This window comes from Pseudophryne corroboree, chromosome 9 (assembly GCF_028390025.1).
Source record: "Pseudophryne corroboree isolate aPseCor3 chromosome 9, aPseCor3.hap2, whole genome shotgun sequence".
Taxonomy (NCBI): domain Eukaryota; kingdom Metazoa; phylum Chordata; class Amphibia; order Anura; family Myobatrachidae; genus Pseudophryne; species Pseudophryne corroboree.
In genome coordinates this window covers 22194515-22209082 of record NC_086452.1, presented here as the reverse complement: position 1 = coordinate 22209082, position 14568 = coordinate 22194515, and the positions used below count along the sequence as shown (strand labels likewise).

The 14568-nt window shown below is 47.7% G+C and overlaps 1 protein-coding gene across 1 annotated transcript in view; it reads left to right on the top strand.

Moving 5' to 3' along the window:
• The window catches only part of ST6GALNAC3 (ST6 N-acetylgalactosaminide alpha-2,6-sialyltransferase 3), a 409118-nt gene that overhangs the window by 116956 nt on the left and 277594 nt on the right, over positions 1–14568 (top strand). Inside the window, exon 2 of the mRNA XM_063939049.1 lies at positions 6374–6571. Within this exon, the coding sequence (XP_063795119.1) occupies positions 6374–6571 (198 nt within the window). The remainder of the gene's footprint in view (positions 1–6373; positions 6572–14568) is intronic.

Below are 14568 nucleotides of genomic sequence, written 5' to 3'. Positions count from 1 at the left end.
TATGGGTGTGGGCCTAGTGCATAAAATACAGAGACATTTGGAAGGTAGGACTAGCACCTACACTGACTGGCAATTGGGCCCAGTACCCAAAGTGTGGGGCCACTTTTTCTTTGGACACCTGCCGCGGGCCTCCTCCAGCTTGGAGCACTTCTTGCACAATGTTCTCGATGTCTATCTTCTTTTCATGAGACTACTGTCTTCTTTCTATTTTTTTTTCTTCTGGCGTCTTCTTCCTTGCCGACGCCGCATCTTTTCCTGTTCGTCATTGGACGTTCTTGTTTTCTTCTTTAGCGCCTGTTGGATTAGCATTTCATCTGCAGACATTTGCCCCATAATTCATACTTGCCAACCTCTGGTCTGCTCCCTCCATGACGATCCCACCAGCTTGGTATGGTGCGGCAGAAGTGGGCAGTGTGGGGTATTGTGACTGCGCGGTCACATCATTGTGGCACTGCCCCCTGCTACACAATGCCGCAACTATCAGCACTGTAAAGCGGGGGGGGGCTAGGCCATCATGACGCAATTCAGCGGGCAGCCTCCTGGATCCTTAACAACTCTTCTGGCCACCTGGGAGAGTCGCCCGAGATTCAGAAGCCTACTGGACATGCCAGGAGTGTCGGCGTGTATGCCATAATTGCATGGATTAAATTATGTAATAACCCTATACCCAGGATTGGTTTAATTATGATGTGTTAATTATGAATATACTTGAGAAACATTCTTGCTAAACTGAACAAGTGGAGGATTTATGTTTTACATTCCCTTTTTTTTTTTTCATTGGCCCAAGAGCTAACATTCTACGTTACCGATATCTATTAAGGTTGACAGTTATATGAGTATAAGCTCTAGCTGAGCGCACTGTGAGAAGGTTTTGTCTGCAGGAGCCTGCCTTGTCCAGGGATATTTACTGGGGCTATAAATGTCCATCCAGCAGGAATCAATCAAGTTGCTTAAGTCTATTGACTGGAGTCTCAGGGAGCTGGGAGACTCAGTAACTCATCATAGGGCGGCAATTATTGTGGAATAGAGTGATCCGGGGACCTCTCGGCAGCTTCTGTGTTCTAGGTGTGCAGCTGTGTTCTTCCCAGGGTCCTTTGTTAACCCCTAAGCATGCAAAGGTGCATTTCATTGCGGGGGCACACATATATAGGGGGCACACGCACTTCATCTTTACACTACTATATATGGGGCTGCCGGCCAGATGGAAAATGTAAAGTCCTGCTTGCTATCACTGTTGGACCACTCTGGTTACTTATTAAATTATATTTTTCTCCTAAGCTATTGCTTGTTGGATGCTCATTTATGTCTTATATGTCTCCCAGCTGTCCAGATTTAGACAGGAAAAGTTCCAATCAGAACTTCTACCCTAATTCCAGGATGATTGGGAAATGTATGGCGCTAACGGGTGCCCCTTTAGTGACCTGCCTGCCTATGGCATCTGTGTGCAACGTGCGTGGGGTTATGTTAGGGGAGAGGAAGGGGGCTGGGGGAGTACTGAGGACACCCCATGGAGGATGTAGCATGGCCCAATATGATGTAGGGATGACCATCAATGATTTGAAATCATCGATGGTATATGACCGATGGTAACTACTTTTACCATCAATGGGGGAGGACCAGATGGGTTCCTGCTATCGATGATAAAGATCAATCAAATATTTTTTTCTTCTCCAGGATGTCAGGAACACTGCGCATAGCTCCGCCCCCTGACACCCACAAAGCCACGCCCCCGGGTCCTGATTGGCCCTCGACTCACTCAATATTGGTTCCCTTACAGATGGTTTCCAACCTTCGAGGTTATCCATCCATGGTACCATCGATGGATAACCCACTGATGGCCATCCCTAATATGACGTAACCACACCGCTGTGTGGAGGGACCGCGCCTTCTGCTTGTGCGCGTGGCGGCACTGCCCCATCTATAAGAAAGTAGAAGTTGGGAGTTAGGTAATATTCAGCCACACCCATTTCCCAAATCCATGCTCAGTGAGACAGACCGTAGCGGTGACTGGAGAAAAGCCAGTGTGGGGCATTTATTAATTGTTTTTGCTTTTTATACGATAACCCCTTTTAAACATCGGTCAGACTCACCAGGAACTCGCCAAATCCTGCAAATCGTAGACTATTACATTATTACATTCACCCTTATGACCGTCTTACCGCTCTGTCGGGTATTACCAAATCTCAATTTATTACCCTGACCCCAATTGTAAAGTGCAGTGCAATATGCCGGCGTAATATAAATCAATGTCAATAAGTAAATAATAAGATATGTAATAAAGCAGACGTGGAATGAATAACCTTGTGACACGTCCTCTGTAATATCAATTGTCATGTTAATTGGCCTTTAAAAGTTTTCCTCTCGACTTGACGGTAACGATAAGTGAGGATAATTTGAGGAGTAATCTGCGGACATCAGAGAGGAGGCGGATAAAGGAAATGGGACAACAGAACATCAGTACCTCTGGGAGACGGAAAGCTGTTACAGGTCCATTCTCTTTGATCTTACAGGAAGAAAGCTTTTAACACAAATGTCAGGATATTTTGTTAAGTTATAGACAGGAGAAGGTTCTTCGCTTTCCACCTCTACGGGTAGAGGACGCTGGTAAAGTGCGTTGGGCGTAGAGGATTGTACTGAGCGAGTAATTCAGCCATAACATGTACCATTGACTCACGGAGGTGACTTCGGAGTGACTGAAACGTTAGATCCCGCTGGAGAAATAATTAATTCAGAATATGTTCTGATGGCTGCAAGATATTGAGAAAGAGAAGAGCGTTTTGGAAAATGTGACGTTTCATGAATCAATGAATAACAAAGCTCTGAGACGTCTCTCGCGTTCCAGGAAGCTAGGGGGCGTTATCCCACATTAGCGGCATTCCCTCTTTATACCGCCCAACTGTACAGATTTTTGCTGGGGAGTCCTGTTTTTTCGGGACTGTGTCGCTGTCCCACCTCGCGGGACGATGGGAGGCTCCTGTCACTCATATACAGTCCATGCGCACAGCGTCCATTCACAGGACACAGAGGGACTGGGGGCATGCCAGGAGTTCACAGAGCGTTAGCCGTGCCCCCACAGTGACGAATATGTGAGGCGTGGCTCGCGATCACTGCATTCCTGCAAAGCCACACCTCCTTTTTCCATAGACCACGCCCTCTTTTCTGATGCACGTTGTGTCGCTGCGCGAGGGCGTACTGCATTAGAGTGTCCGGATGTTGGGAGGTATGCCTCTTGCATTTTTCTCTGTTGTGCAGGATTTCTTGACTTCAGATTGGGATTATGGGGGTCATTCCGAGTTGAACGTAGCTGTGCTAAATTTAGCACAGTTCCGATCAGGCACTCAGATATGCGGGGGGACGCCAAGCACAGGTCTAGTCCGCCCCGCTTAACGCCGCCGTCCTGCCCCCTCAAGCCCAGCGACTGCCTCTTCCTGATTGCTAGGGAACAACAGTGATAAACTGCAGCGAGCGATCGGGTCGGAATGACCCCCTATGCGTTAGACACTTTGGATTATGATTTTATCAAGCCTTGGAGAGTGATCAATTGCACGGTGATAAAGTACCAACCAATCAGCTCCTAACTGCGATTTTTCAAACCCAGCCTGTAACATGACAGTTAGGAGCTGATTGGTTGGTAATCTATCATCCTGCAAGTTATCACTCTCCAAGGCTTGATAAATCTGGGCATTTGTTACAAACAGCAGGGAACAATTCAGCAATTTATACCGGCCTGCGCATTCAATTTATACCTGATAACTCTCCTACGAGTCTCGCCCACTGACTTTCTCTCCAATGTATCACCGAACGATTTACTTTGTTCTCATCATGCTAAGATCTGCGTACTCCTACCCTACTCTTCATATACTGCAATCTTTCTAAATATGCTCCACAGGGCCTATTTATCTCCTCATAGGAGATTTGTGATAGGCGATTCGCCAAACTCAAATTGCTACAACTGTGGAACTCAGTCAGCGGACCTATACCACTACGGTAGCATCTAGATTCCCTTTGTGGAGAGGACTTTTCCCATAATGCACTGGCTCAAGTCACAAACTATTTGGAATAGTAACCTGTGGCGAGCGAGGGTACAATGCAGCATAAATAAAACAAAATACCCTACAACAAACGGAGATTGGAGAAAACATTAACATGCTTTAAGGGCAGAAGAGAACTTCCGCCCTCACTTGATGTCACATCCGGGTTCTTTCCACGAAGGGAAAATAGACATCACCATACCATTACCTGTGGGCATGCCCCATAATTCAAGGCTCTTGGCTCTAGGTCGTAACTACTCTATAGCTAATTTGGTCAATTTTATTCCAGAATGGGATCTATTTGAGATACTTCCCCCATGTGCTCGCGTCACGCACGGTGGCAGGCGACTTTTACTGGGAAGAAGTGCTGCAGACTTGGCTGCACCCTTACATTATTTGTTTAGAATGAATTGGGTTGAAGGTATCGTGGACAAAGAACTGAAAACTGAAAACTTTTACATAGCTACACTTTCTACCCCAGTGAGGGCACAAATCCATCATAGTTTAAAGAATTCGTCCTGGTACCTTTCCAAACTTGCAGCAAATGACCCTTCGATACAACTCTAAAAGTGAACTTTAGGGATCTATTTACTAAGCCTGGGATGGAGATAAAGTAGATGGCGATAAAGTGCCAGCCAATCAGCTCCTAACTGTCATGTTACAGGCTGTGTTTGAAAAATGACAGTTAGTGGCTGATTGGGTGGTACTTTATCTCCGAGCAAGGCTTAGGCGTCTATTTACTAAGCCTTGGCTGGAGATAAAGTCACTGGAGATAAAGTACCAGCCAATCAGCTCCTAACTGCCATGTCGCAGGCTGTTTTTGAAAAATGACAGAAGCCGATTGGCTGGTACTTTATCCCCAGCGAATTTATCTCCATTCAAGTCTTAGTAAATAGAACCCTCAGTCTTAGTAAATAGACCCCTAAGTCTTGATTATTGCACGCTATTGGTTCAGTTTTAACATATTTAATTACTGTGGACCAGGGGAGGGGGTGGGGAAGACGGCGGGGTGGGGGGTATGAGGAAGACGGCGGGGTGGGGGGGATGAGGAAGACGACGAGGCACCTTTCTCTGCGGTTTTTACAATCTTGATATGTAATTTTATAATTTTTTTGTTATAGACCTCTGTATGTTGGAACCTATTGGTTCCTTATTTTATTGACTTGAGGACTCCATGTACCCCTTGCGCTATACCATCGTCAGTAATCTTTGTTCTCGTTAATAATCGCGCCATTGTTGGTTACAGTGCCTGCGTATGTGACACTTGATGCTTCAATAAAAAAAAATAGTTTCAAAACCAAAGGAAAATCTCGGAGACACTTATGTTTCTCACTACCTGTCTTCCCTGCACACAAACCAACACTGGCGGTTGGTTTCTGGCCCGTTAGACGGTGTATGCGTTGCTGAGAAGATTTATCGTGTATGTGACTAGTGCTCTGTTAATAATATATGTGTATTTTACAGCGCACAATGTTCTCGAGCGATGTACGGTGACTTCATCGCACACCATCTTGCAATAGTTTAGTTCACGTTTAAGCTCAACGTTCACGTTTTATGGACCCGCAAAGGTGGCGCAAATAAGAATGTGGGAAGGCTTTGAGCGAACGTTGGCGTGATTGGATGAATGATGAAGTTTGGGCCAATTGGTGGATGGACTTGGTTGGGAGAATGTTCTTGGGTATGCGCCTAGGAGAGAGAGAGCAGGTGGATGATAGGCTGGGGAGACATTGGGGGTCATTCCGAGTTGATCGCTAGCAGATTTCGGTCGCTGCGCAGCGATCAGGCAAAAAATCGGCACTTCTTCGCATGCGTATGCGGCGCAATGTGCATGCGCGTCGTACTATTACAACGAATGAAGCATTTCAGTCGCACTGCTGATGCAGAGTGATTGACAGGAAGAGGGCGTTTCTGAGTAGCAACTGACCGTTTTTAGGGAGTGTTCCAAAAAACGCAGGCGTGCCAGGAAAAACACAGGCGTGGCTGGGCGAATGCAGGGCGTGTTTGTGACGTCAAAACAGGAACTGAACAGTCTGAAGTGATCGCAAGCGCTGAGTAGGTCTGGAGCTACTCTGAAACTGCACAAACTGTTTTTGTATCCGCTCTGCGATCCTTTCGTTCGCACTTCTGCTGAGCTAATATACACTCCCAGTGGGAGGCGGCATAGCGTTTGCACGGCTGCTAAAAACTGCTAGCGAGCGAACAACTTGGAATGACCACCATTAACCGGTGGTCTAAGATTTAACCACGGATTCAACGGAAAGTTTTCATGGAATGCTCATGTTATTACCATGTTATTATAATATATTGATTCTGTATTTCTTTTGCTTCGCTTTCTCCCCCAGAAGCTGCCTGCTCTAGCCATCTGCTCCGTGTCGGTCTTCCTGTTCCTGGTCGTTCTCCGGATCATCAATGAAGTGAACTTCCTCCAGCTGCTCTCCTGTTTTGGGCAGAAAAGCGGCCGCTGCATCCCTGCGCATGTCACCTGGCGACAGCGCCCTCTCACATATCACAATGGCTACATCAACATTAAAACGCGGGAGGTAAAATGACGGAACTTTGTTTTACAAACTACTGTATAATGTATATTTTCAGTCAGTTCTTTCTTGGGCGCCCGCAACTTAAGCCCCCTATTAAATCACCAGGAACCAGCAGCATTATTGTGACATATTATGCAGGGAGCAGTTATGTTCTCTACATCCAGTAATCCTAACATTAATCATAGGAGTGAAACCTAACATCAGTCACGAGAATGCATTCAAAGTGCCTCAGTAGTGTCCTGTGAATTGATTGGCTGATATTGGGTCAGTGCACAAAATGGCTTCCGCTCACTGTGTGTTTGGTGCAGTTTATTACTAAATAGGGACATGGCGCCTGATTCATAGTAGTGCGCTAATGCTGCCGCAGGTGCAATTTTTGACTCAGAGGGGTATATTTACTAAAGCCTCTAAAAATGAAAAGTGGTGATGTTGCCCATAGCAACCAATCAGATTCTGTCTGTCATTTTCTAGGATGCAATAGAGAATTGATAGACAGAATCTGATTGGTTGCTATAGGCAACATCACGTTTCAATTTTAGAAGCTTTAGTCAATTTACCCCATAGGATGTGGGAAAATATGCAAATGTAGCAGCCGCCCACCGGAGCCACACTTGAGATGCCGGAGATGTGATTCCCGCATACCGGATCGCTGTCAGCGGCTGATACACACTCCAAAAATGACCCCGCCAGCATTTTTGCTGCCACTCCCGTTACCTCCCACAAAATGGCCGCTTCATGTCAATCAATTGCGAATGATTCCTCACTTCGAGCGTAATTGCAGATCATTCGCTGCACAAGCACATTGCGGCAATGACGCAAGCGTAGTTTACCGATAATGGCTCAACTGCGAAAATATCAGCCTGGCGTACAACTATGAATCAGGCCCATTGTTACATTTACCTTTAACGAGAGCGGCTTATGTCCGACTCTGAACCAATTTCTGTCATTACAAAGAAAACATAGGATAATTATTTGTGTGTTGCGATGACTCCTCATTTACTATATTGTGTAGTTATACTCTATGGCCTGTAGATGTCACTGTTGATAATTAGTTTAATGTTGAAGCTTTGAGGCTCATTTAGGGGTCTGTTTAATGGTGCCCATACACTTGTGAGATAATTGGTGCTAACCTTCGATTTCAACCGCATCTGTGAGAGAAATCAAAGGATTGTATGCACATTTTAGGTACCTTTCGATGCGATGCGCTGGAACGCCGGTCGAATCTCACGTCTCAAGATAATATGTGCTGCACTTAATATTTATCAAATCGCAGTGCGATCGCATGTGTTTTTAAAAACACATGCTATATATCGCACTGCGATGTGCGATGGGCACCCGCCGGGAGCGGATGGAGGCCGCTCCCACTCGACGGTGGCGTGCCCATCACGTGATTACCATGTGATCTATCGCATGATCGCATGGTAATCACTTTGGCAGTTCAGGTGCGATTTCATTGCACCTGAACTGCCGGTTCGATGCCCCGCGATGTCACGTCGCGGGGCATCGCACAAGTGTATGGGCACCATAAGAAACAGACATAAGACAAATCGTTACATTTTATCAAGAGGTCAACCCTGTAATAAATCAGATATCACCGGTGGTAACCTAATTTGCGCTGCCGCTTACCCCCAACCCTATAGACCTCTGATTCAACTTCGTAACTTAGGGGGACATTTATTAAGCAGTGATAAGAGCGGAGAAGTGAGCTAGTGGAGAAGTTGCCCCATCCACCAATCAGCAGCTCTGTATCATTTTATAGTATGCAAATTATAGATGTTACTTCAGACCACTTCTCCACTGGCTCACTTCTCCGCTCTTATCACTGCTTAGTAAATGTCCCCCTTAGTCAAGAAGCGGCGTTTTTCACCGCCAGCTAACGCAGTCTCTGGATGGTGTAGCTGTAGCTGCCAATGGGGACCCGCCAAGCCAAATTACTATGCGTATATATAGATGGCAGTCGCACGCGCACATATGACTTCCGATCGTTAGGTTGCGAGAGACAGGGTGAAAACACGCTGAACATCCACGGGCGTGATAAATAGCCGCAGTACAACATTCTGTACGATGCAATAACCCGCGATGAAGAATATAAATGACCACAGCTCTGTAATAAACGCATCCAGTGCATATACGCGTAAAATGTGAGTTGTAAGAATTGTACGCGCTGCTTACCCTGGCGTTCTCCTGATCAGTGTCTGGTGTAGCAGAGCTCCTCACAGTACATGAGTACTCCAACTGCCATCCACCTGTTGTACATGGAGGTGCACAACAATTGTTCTTGTCTGTGTATAATATCCACTGTCAGTATGCCTGTCACTGTCACGGTGCTGGTAATAGGAGTAGTTTGGGGACCAAGGGCTCTATTTACTAAGCTTTGGACGGAGATAAAGTGGAGAGAGATAAAGTACCAGACAAACAGCTCCTAACTGTCATTTTTCAAACACAGCCTGTAACTGGCAGTTAGGAGCTGATTGGCTGGTACTTTATCTCTCCATTTTATCTCCGTCTAAGGCTTAGTAAATAGACTCCCAAGTCTGTGTGTATGCCCCATTATATTGTATACCAGCGCTCCTCACAGTGCCTGTAAGAGAAGGCTACTATTACAGGTGTCTCCTATGGTACATGCAGTATTTTTTGTCGTTATATTACAACCACCGTGTGGTGTGAGGTTAGATACTCCCCACTGCTAGGAATCCGCCATCTGCCACCCAGCTCACGGCCACCACACCGCTTTTGGCTCATTCACGTGGCAGGTCTGGAGTCTTGGCAGGGTGGCACAGGGCTGATTACTGCACAGCTTCCATTAGAAGTAATAGGTGTTTAATACCAGGCCTGCCTGTCTGCGGTGCTGTGTTCTGCTGGTGATTGTATGTGTCACTTCCTGAGGCCGCGGCGTATGATAACAGATTATTGCTTTATTTGCTGTCGTGCTGTTACATAAAGGTGACATTTTATTGTCATTGGGTTGTGGACGGAGCAGAAATCTCCCCAGACGCGTATTCTCCACCTCTGGGAGTGCGGAGCTCTGGATGGAATAGTGCTGACCTTAATAAACTGAAATGAATAAATGATTCCGCCTGCCTCCAATCTGTGTCTGCAACGCCAGAAATTCAGCTGAAACGGAGGAAAAACACTCACCTTGTCCCCTCCGCGCTGGTGACCTGGAATTAAGCAATGAGATTCCGTTCAGCGGAGACGCATCCAGTCACTTGTATGGAACTGTCTTATAATATAAGCCGACTGCTCAGTGGGTTTTATTACAGTATAGTCACATTCAGCGACAATATATTTATTTATTAACAGTTTCTTATATAGCGCAGCACATTCCACTGCACTTTACAACTGGACACAATTAGAAGACAAAACTGGGTAAAAACAAACCGTCATAGAGGTAGGAGGGCCCTGCTCGCAAGCTTACAATCTATGGGGTGTAGTCAGGGCCGTTTCTTGGGGCAGGCGAGCAGTGCAACCGCACTGGGCGCCCACTGCGGCACTAACTGTGGCTCCCTGCTTCCCCCTCGTATTTCTCCCCGAGTAACTCACTCGGGGGGCGGAGTTTCACGGAATGACGCGGTTGCGTCGTTACGTCACGACACAACCCCGTCACTCCGCGAAACTCCCCCCCCCCCCCCCGAGCGGAGTACAGAGGGGTATCCAAGTTAGGAAGAGGGAAAGGCTGGCGCGAGAAACGACTGGTGAGGCGGGCCGAATAGCGGTAATCGCCTCTGTAAGTATTCTCTCTCTCAATGTGTAAAATGGGGACACCTGCCGTAATGTGTGAAATGGGGACTGTTGCCTGCTGTACTGTGGGGATTTATTGTATCAAGGGCATTGCGGTGTGTGGCATAATATGGTGCAGGGGGCATTACTGTGTGGGGCTTAATATAGTAGAATTGTTTTTTCCTGTGGTGGTCGTGATCTGTTGGAGCAGGGTCAAAAACTGGATTGTGAGGTAGTCTTTTCAGACGAGGTCATGCCCATTTAAATGAGGCCACACCCATTCAGATGAGGCCACGCCCCCTTGCCGGGTGCGCGCACAAATTTATTTTTTGCCATCTAGGTGTGTGTGTGTGGGGGGGGGGGCACATTTTTTATGTCACGGGGGGGCGCATTTTTAAATCTCGCACTGGGAGCCAAATTGGCTAGAAACAGCCCTGGGTGTAGTATATTCATATTTATTACAGTATATTCACAACATGTGACTGCTGCCAAATGTCTCCATACCCTCCAAAATTTTACACATAAAAATCGGTACAAACTAGGAAAGGAGGCGTGGCCGCGGGTAAAGGGGGCGCGGCCATGCCCCATTTCCTATGCTTTCAATGGAAGTTTGGAGAGCCAAAAATCGGTACAGACCATAAAAAAAAGGTCCTGTGCCCGCCAAAAAGGTCCAGCTGGAGGGTATGTGTCTCACAGAGTCTGACGGGCGGCAGAGACGGGGTTTCAGCAGATGCCATCTGTGTATTTAGGGCCTAATTCAGACCTGACCGCTGTTGTGCGAATTCACAAGGCGGACGATTATCGATCGACTGCGCATGCGTACGGATCGTAGTGCGCACGCGCGAGGCCGAATTGCAAAAGAATACAGCAATTTTTTTGATCGCTAGGCGTTGGCAAGGTGACTGACAGGAAGCCGGCGTTTGGGGGTGGTAACTGGCAGTTTTCTGGGAGTGTCAGGAAAAACGCAGGCGTTCCCAAGCGTGTTCAGGGCGGGTGTGTGACGTCAGCTCCGGCCCCGATCAGCCTGATTGTATGGCACTGTAGGAGTAAGTCCTGGGATACGCACACACTGCACAGACTGGAAGAAAAAAATGAGATGTGAGTAAGTTGTGAACGGATTTGCAGCTGGCCGACATTTGCAAAGCTTTTCGCACGACGTACGCAGACTTGCACAGGGCAGATTTTCACTCTGTCTGGGCGGCGACTCTCTGATTACAAACCTCTGCAAATTCGCAGAGGAGCGATCAGGTCTGAATTAGGCCCTTAGGCCAGTGGTTTCCAAACTTTTTTGAATCACGGCGCCCTAGAATATCAGAATTTTTTTCACGGCCCCCCTAGGCCAAAAATTTCTTATTGGGAAATTTAGAAAGAAATATTACAGTAAATAGATTGCGTTTATATGACATCCTTAGGGTCAGTTGTGCGGTGAGGGACGAGATTTGCTTCTGTTTGGCCACATATTTCATGACTGGCAGCCACCAGCACTGGTTTTACCTATTATATTTACCATGAATAATTTGAATTGGTCCTGGACCACCAACCCAGGGCACCCCTGCAAGTGTCCCGAGGCACCCCAGGTAGTCACGGCACACAGTTTGGGAACCTCTGCCTTAGGCGTTTGCAAATTTTGCCCAAACATACAGTAATCTCTTGTCCGCAACCTTCATATAAGCAAAAAGAAATTCCCAGAAGTGGTAATTATATGTAATAAAGGAATAATCCACCAAACCGTACACAGACGTACACAATGGATGGCCCGCTGTCACTAATGCCAGCACAAGTCACATTTTCTTCAAGATCGGTGACCATATGTGACTCTCAGTAACTAGTGTCACCTGCAGGCTGTACGGTAGTGACTCTCAGTAACTAGTGTCACCTGCAGGCTGTACGGCAGTGACTCTCAGTAACTAGTGTCACCTGCAGGCTGTACGGCAGTGACTGTCAGTAACTAGTGTCACCTGCAGGCTGTACGGCAGTGACTCTCAGTAACTAGTGTCACCTGCAGGCTGTACGGCAGTGACTGTCAGTAACTAGTGTCACCTGCAGGCTGTACGGCAGTGACTCTCAGTAACTAGTGTCACCTGCAGGCTGTACGGTAGTGACGCTCAGTAACTAGTGTCACCTGCAGGCTGTACGGCAGTGACACTCAGTAACTAGTGTCACCTGCAGGCTGTACGGTAGTGACGCTCAGTAACTAGTGTCACCTGCAGGCTGTACGGCAGTGACTCTCAGTAACTAGTGTCACCTGCAGGCTGAACGGCAGTGACTCTCAGTAACTAGTGTCACCTGCAGGCTGTACGGCAGTGACTCTCAGTAACTAGTGTCACCTGCAGGCTGTACGGAAGTGACTGTCAGTAACTAGTGTCACCTGCAGGCTGTACGGTAGTGACGCTCAGTAACTAGTGTCACCTGCAGGCTGTACGGCAGTGACTCTCAGTAACTAGTGTCACCTGCAGGCTGTACGGTAGTGACGCTCAGTAACTAGTGTCACCTGCAGGGTGTACGGTAGTGACGCTCAGTAACTAGTGTCACCTGCAGGCTGTACGGCAGTGACTCTCAGTAACTAGTGTCACCTGCAGGCTGTACGGCAGTGACTGTCAGTAACTAGTGTCACCTGCAGGCTGTACGGCAGTGACTGTCAGTAACTAGTGTCACCTGAAGGCTGTACGGCAGTGACTGTCAGTAACTAGTGTCACCTGCAGGCTGTACGGCAGTGACTCTTAGTAACTAGTGTCACCTGCAGGCTGTACGGCAGTGACTGACAGTAACTAGTGTCACCTGCAGGCTGTACAGTAGTGACTCTCAGTAACTAGTGTCACCTGCAGGCTGTACGGCAGTGACTCTCAGTAACTAGTGTCACCTGCAGGCTGTACGGCAGTGACTGTCAGTAACTAGTGTCACCTGCAGGCTGTACGGCAGTGACTCTCAGTAACTAGTGTCACCTGCAGGCTGTACGGCAGTGACTCTCAGTAACTAGTGTCACCTGCAGGCTGTACGGCAGTGACTCTCAGTAACTAGTGTCACCTGCAGGCTGTACGGCAGTGACTGTCAGTAACTAGTGTCACCTGCAGGCTGTACGGCAGTGACTGTCAGTAACTAGTGTCACCTGCAGGCTGTACGGCAGTGACTCTCAGTAACTAGTGTCACCTGCAGGCTGTACGGCAGTGACTCTCAGTAACTAGTGTCACCTGCAGGCTGTACGGTAGTGACGCTCAGTAACTAGTGTCACCTGCAGGCTGTACGGCAGTGACTGTCAGTAACTAGTGTCACCTGCAGGCTTTACGGCAGTGACTCTCAGTAACTAGTGTCACCTGCAGGCTGTACGGTAGTGACGCTCAGTAACTAGTGTCACCTGCAGGCTGTACGGCAGTGACTGTCAGTGACTAGTGTCACCTGCAGGCTGTACGGCAGTGACTCTCAGTAACTAGTGTCACCTGCAGGCTGTACGGCAGTGACTCTCAGTAACTAGTGTCACCTGCAGGCTGTACGGCAGTGACTCTCAGTAACTAGTGTCACCTGCAGGCTGTACGGCAGTGACTCTCAGTAACTAGTGTCACCTGCAGGCTGTACGGTAGTGACGCTCAGTAACTAGTGTCACCTGCAGGCTGTGCGGCAGTGACTGTCAGTAACTAGTGTCACCTGCAGGCTTTACGGCAGTGACTCTCAGTAACTAGTGTCACCTGCAGGCTGTACGGTAGTGACGCTCAGTAACTAGTGTCACCTGCAGGCTGTACGGCAGTGACTGTCAGTGACTAGTGTCACCTGCAGGCTGTACAGCAGTGACTCTCAGTAACTAGTGTCACCTGCAGGCTGTACGGAAGTGACTGTCAGTAACTAGTGTCACCTGCAGGCTGTACGGTAGGATTTATTGATTCACAGTCAGACTGGACTGGCTGAAGCTGCCCTCAGATCAGTGTACAGAAGATAGACAATATATAGATAGACAGTCAATAGGTTGACACCGCATGGTCGACAGTCAATAAATCGACAGGATCACAAGGTCGACAGGGTCAAAAGGTTGACAGTTAAATGGTCGACATTAATTTAGGTTGACAGGGTCAAAAGGTCAACATGGTCTAGACCTCAACTTGCAAATTGACACAAAAAGGTTGACACATGATTTTTGATGATTTTTATGGTTGGGGTTAGAATTAGGATTAGGCACTTGGGGAAGGATTAGGCTGCCGGAGGGGACGGTTAGGGTTAAGCACTTAGCGGATGATTAGGGCTAGGCTGTAGAAGGGGTTGGTTAGGGTTAGGAACTTAGCAGGGGGTTAGGG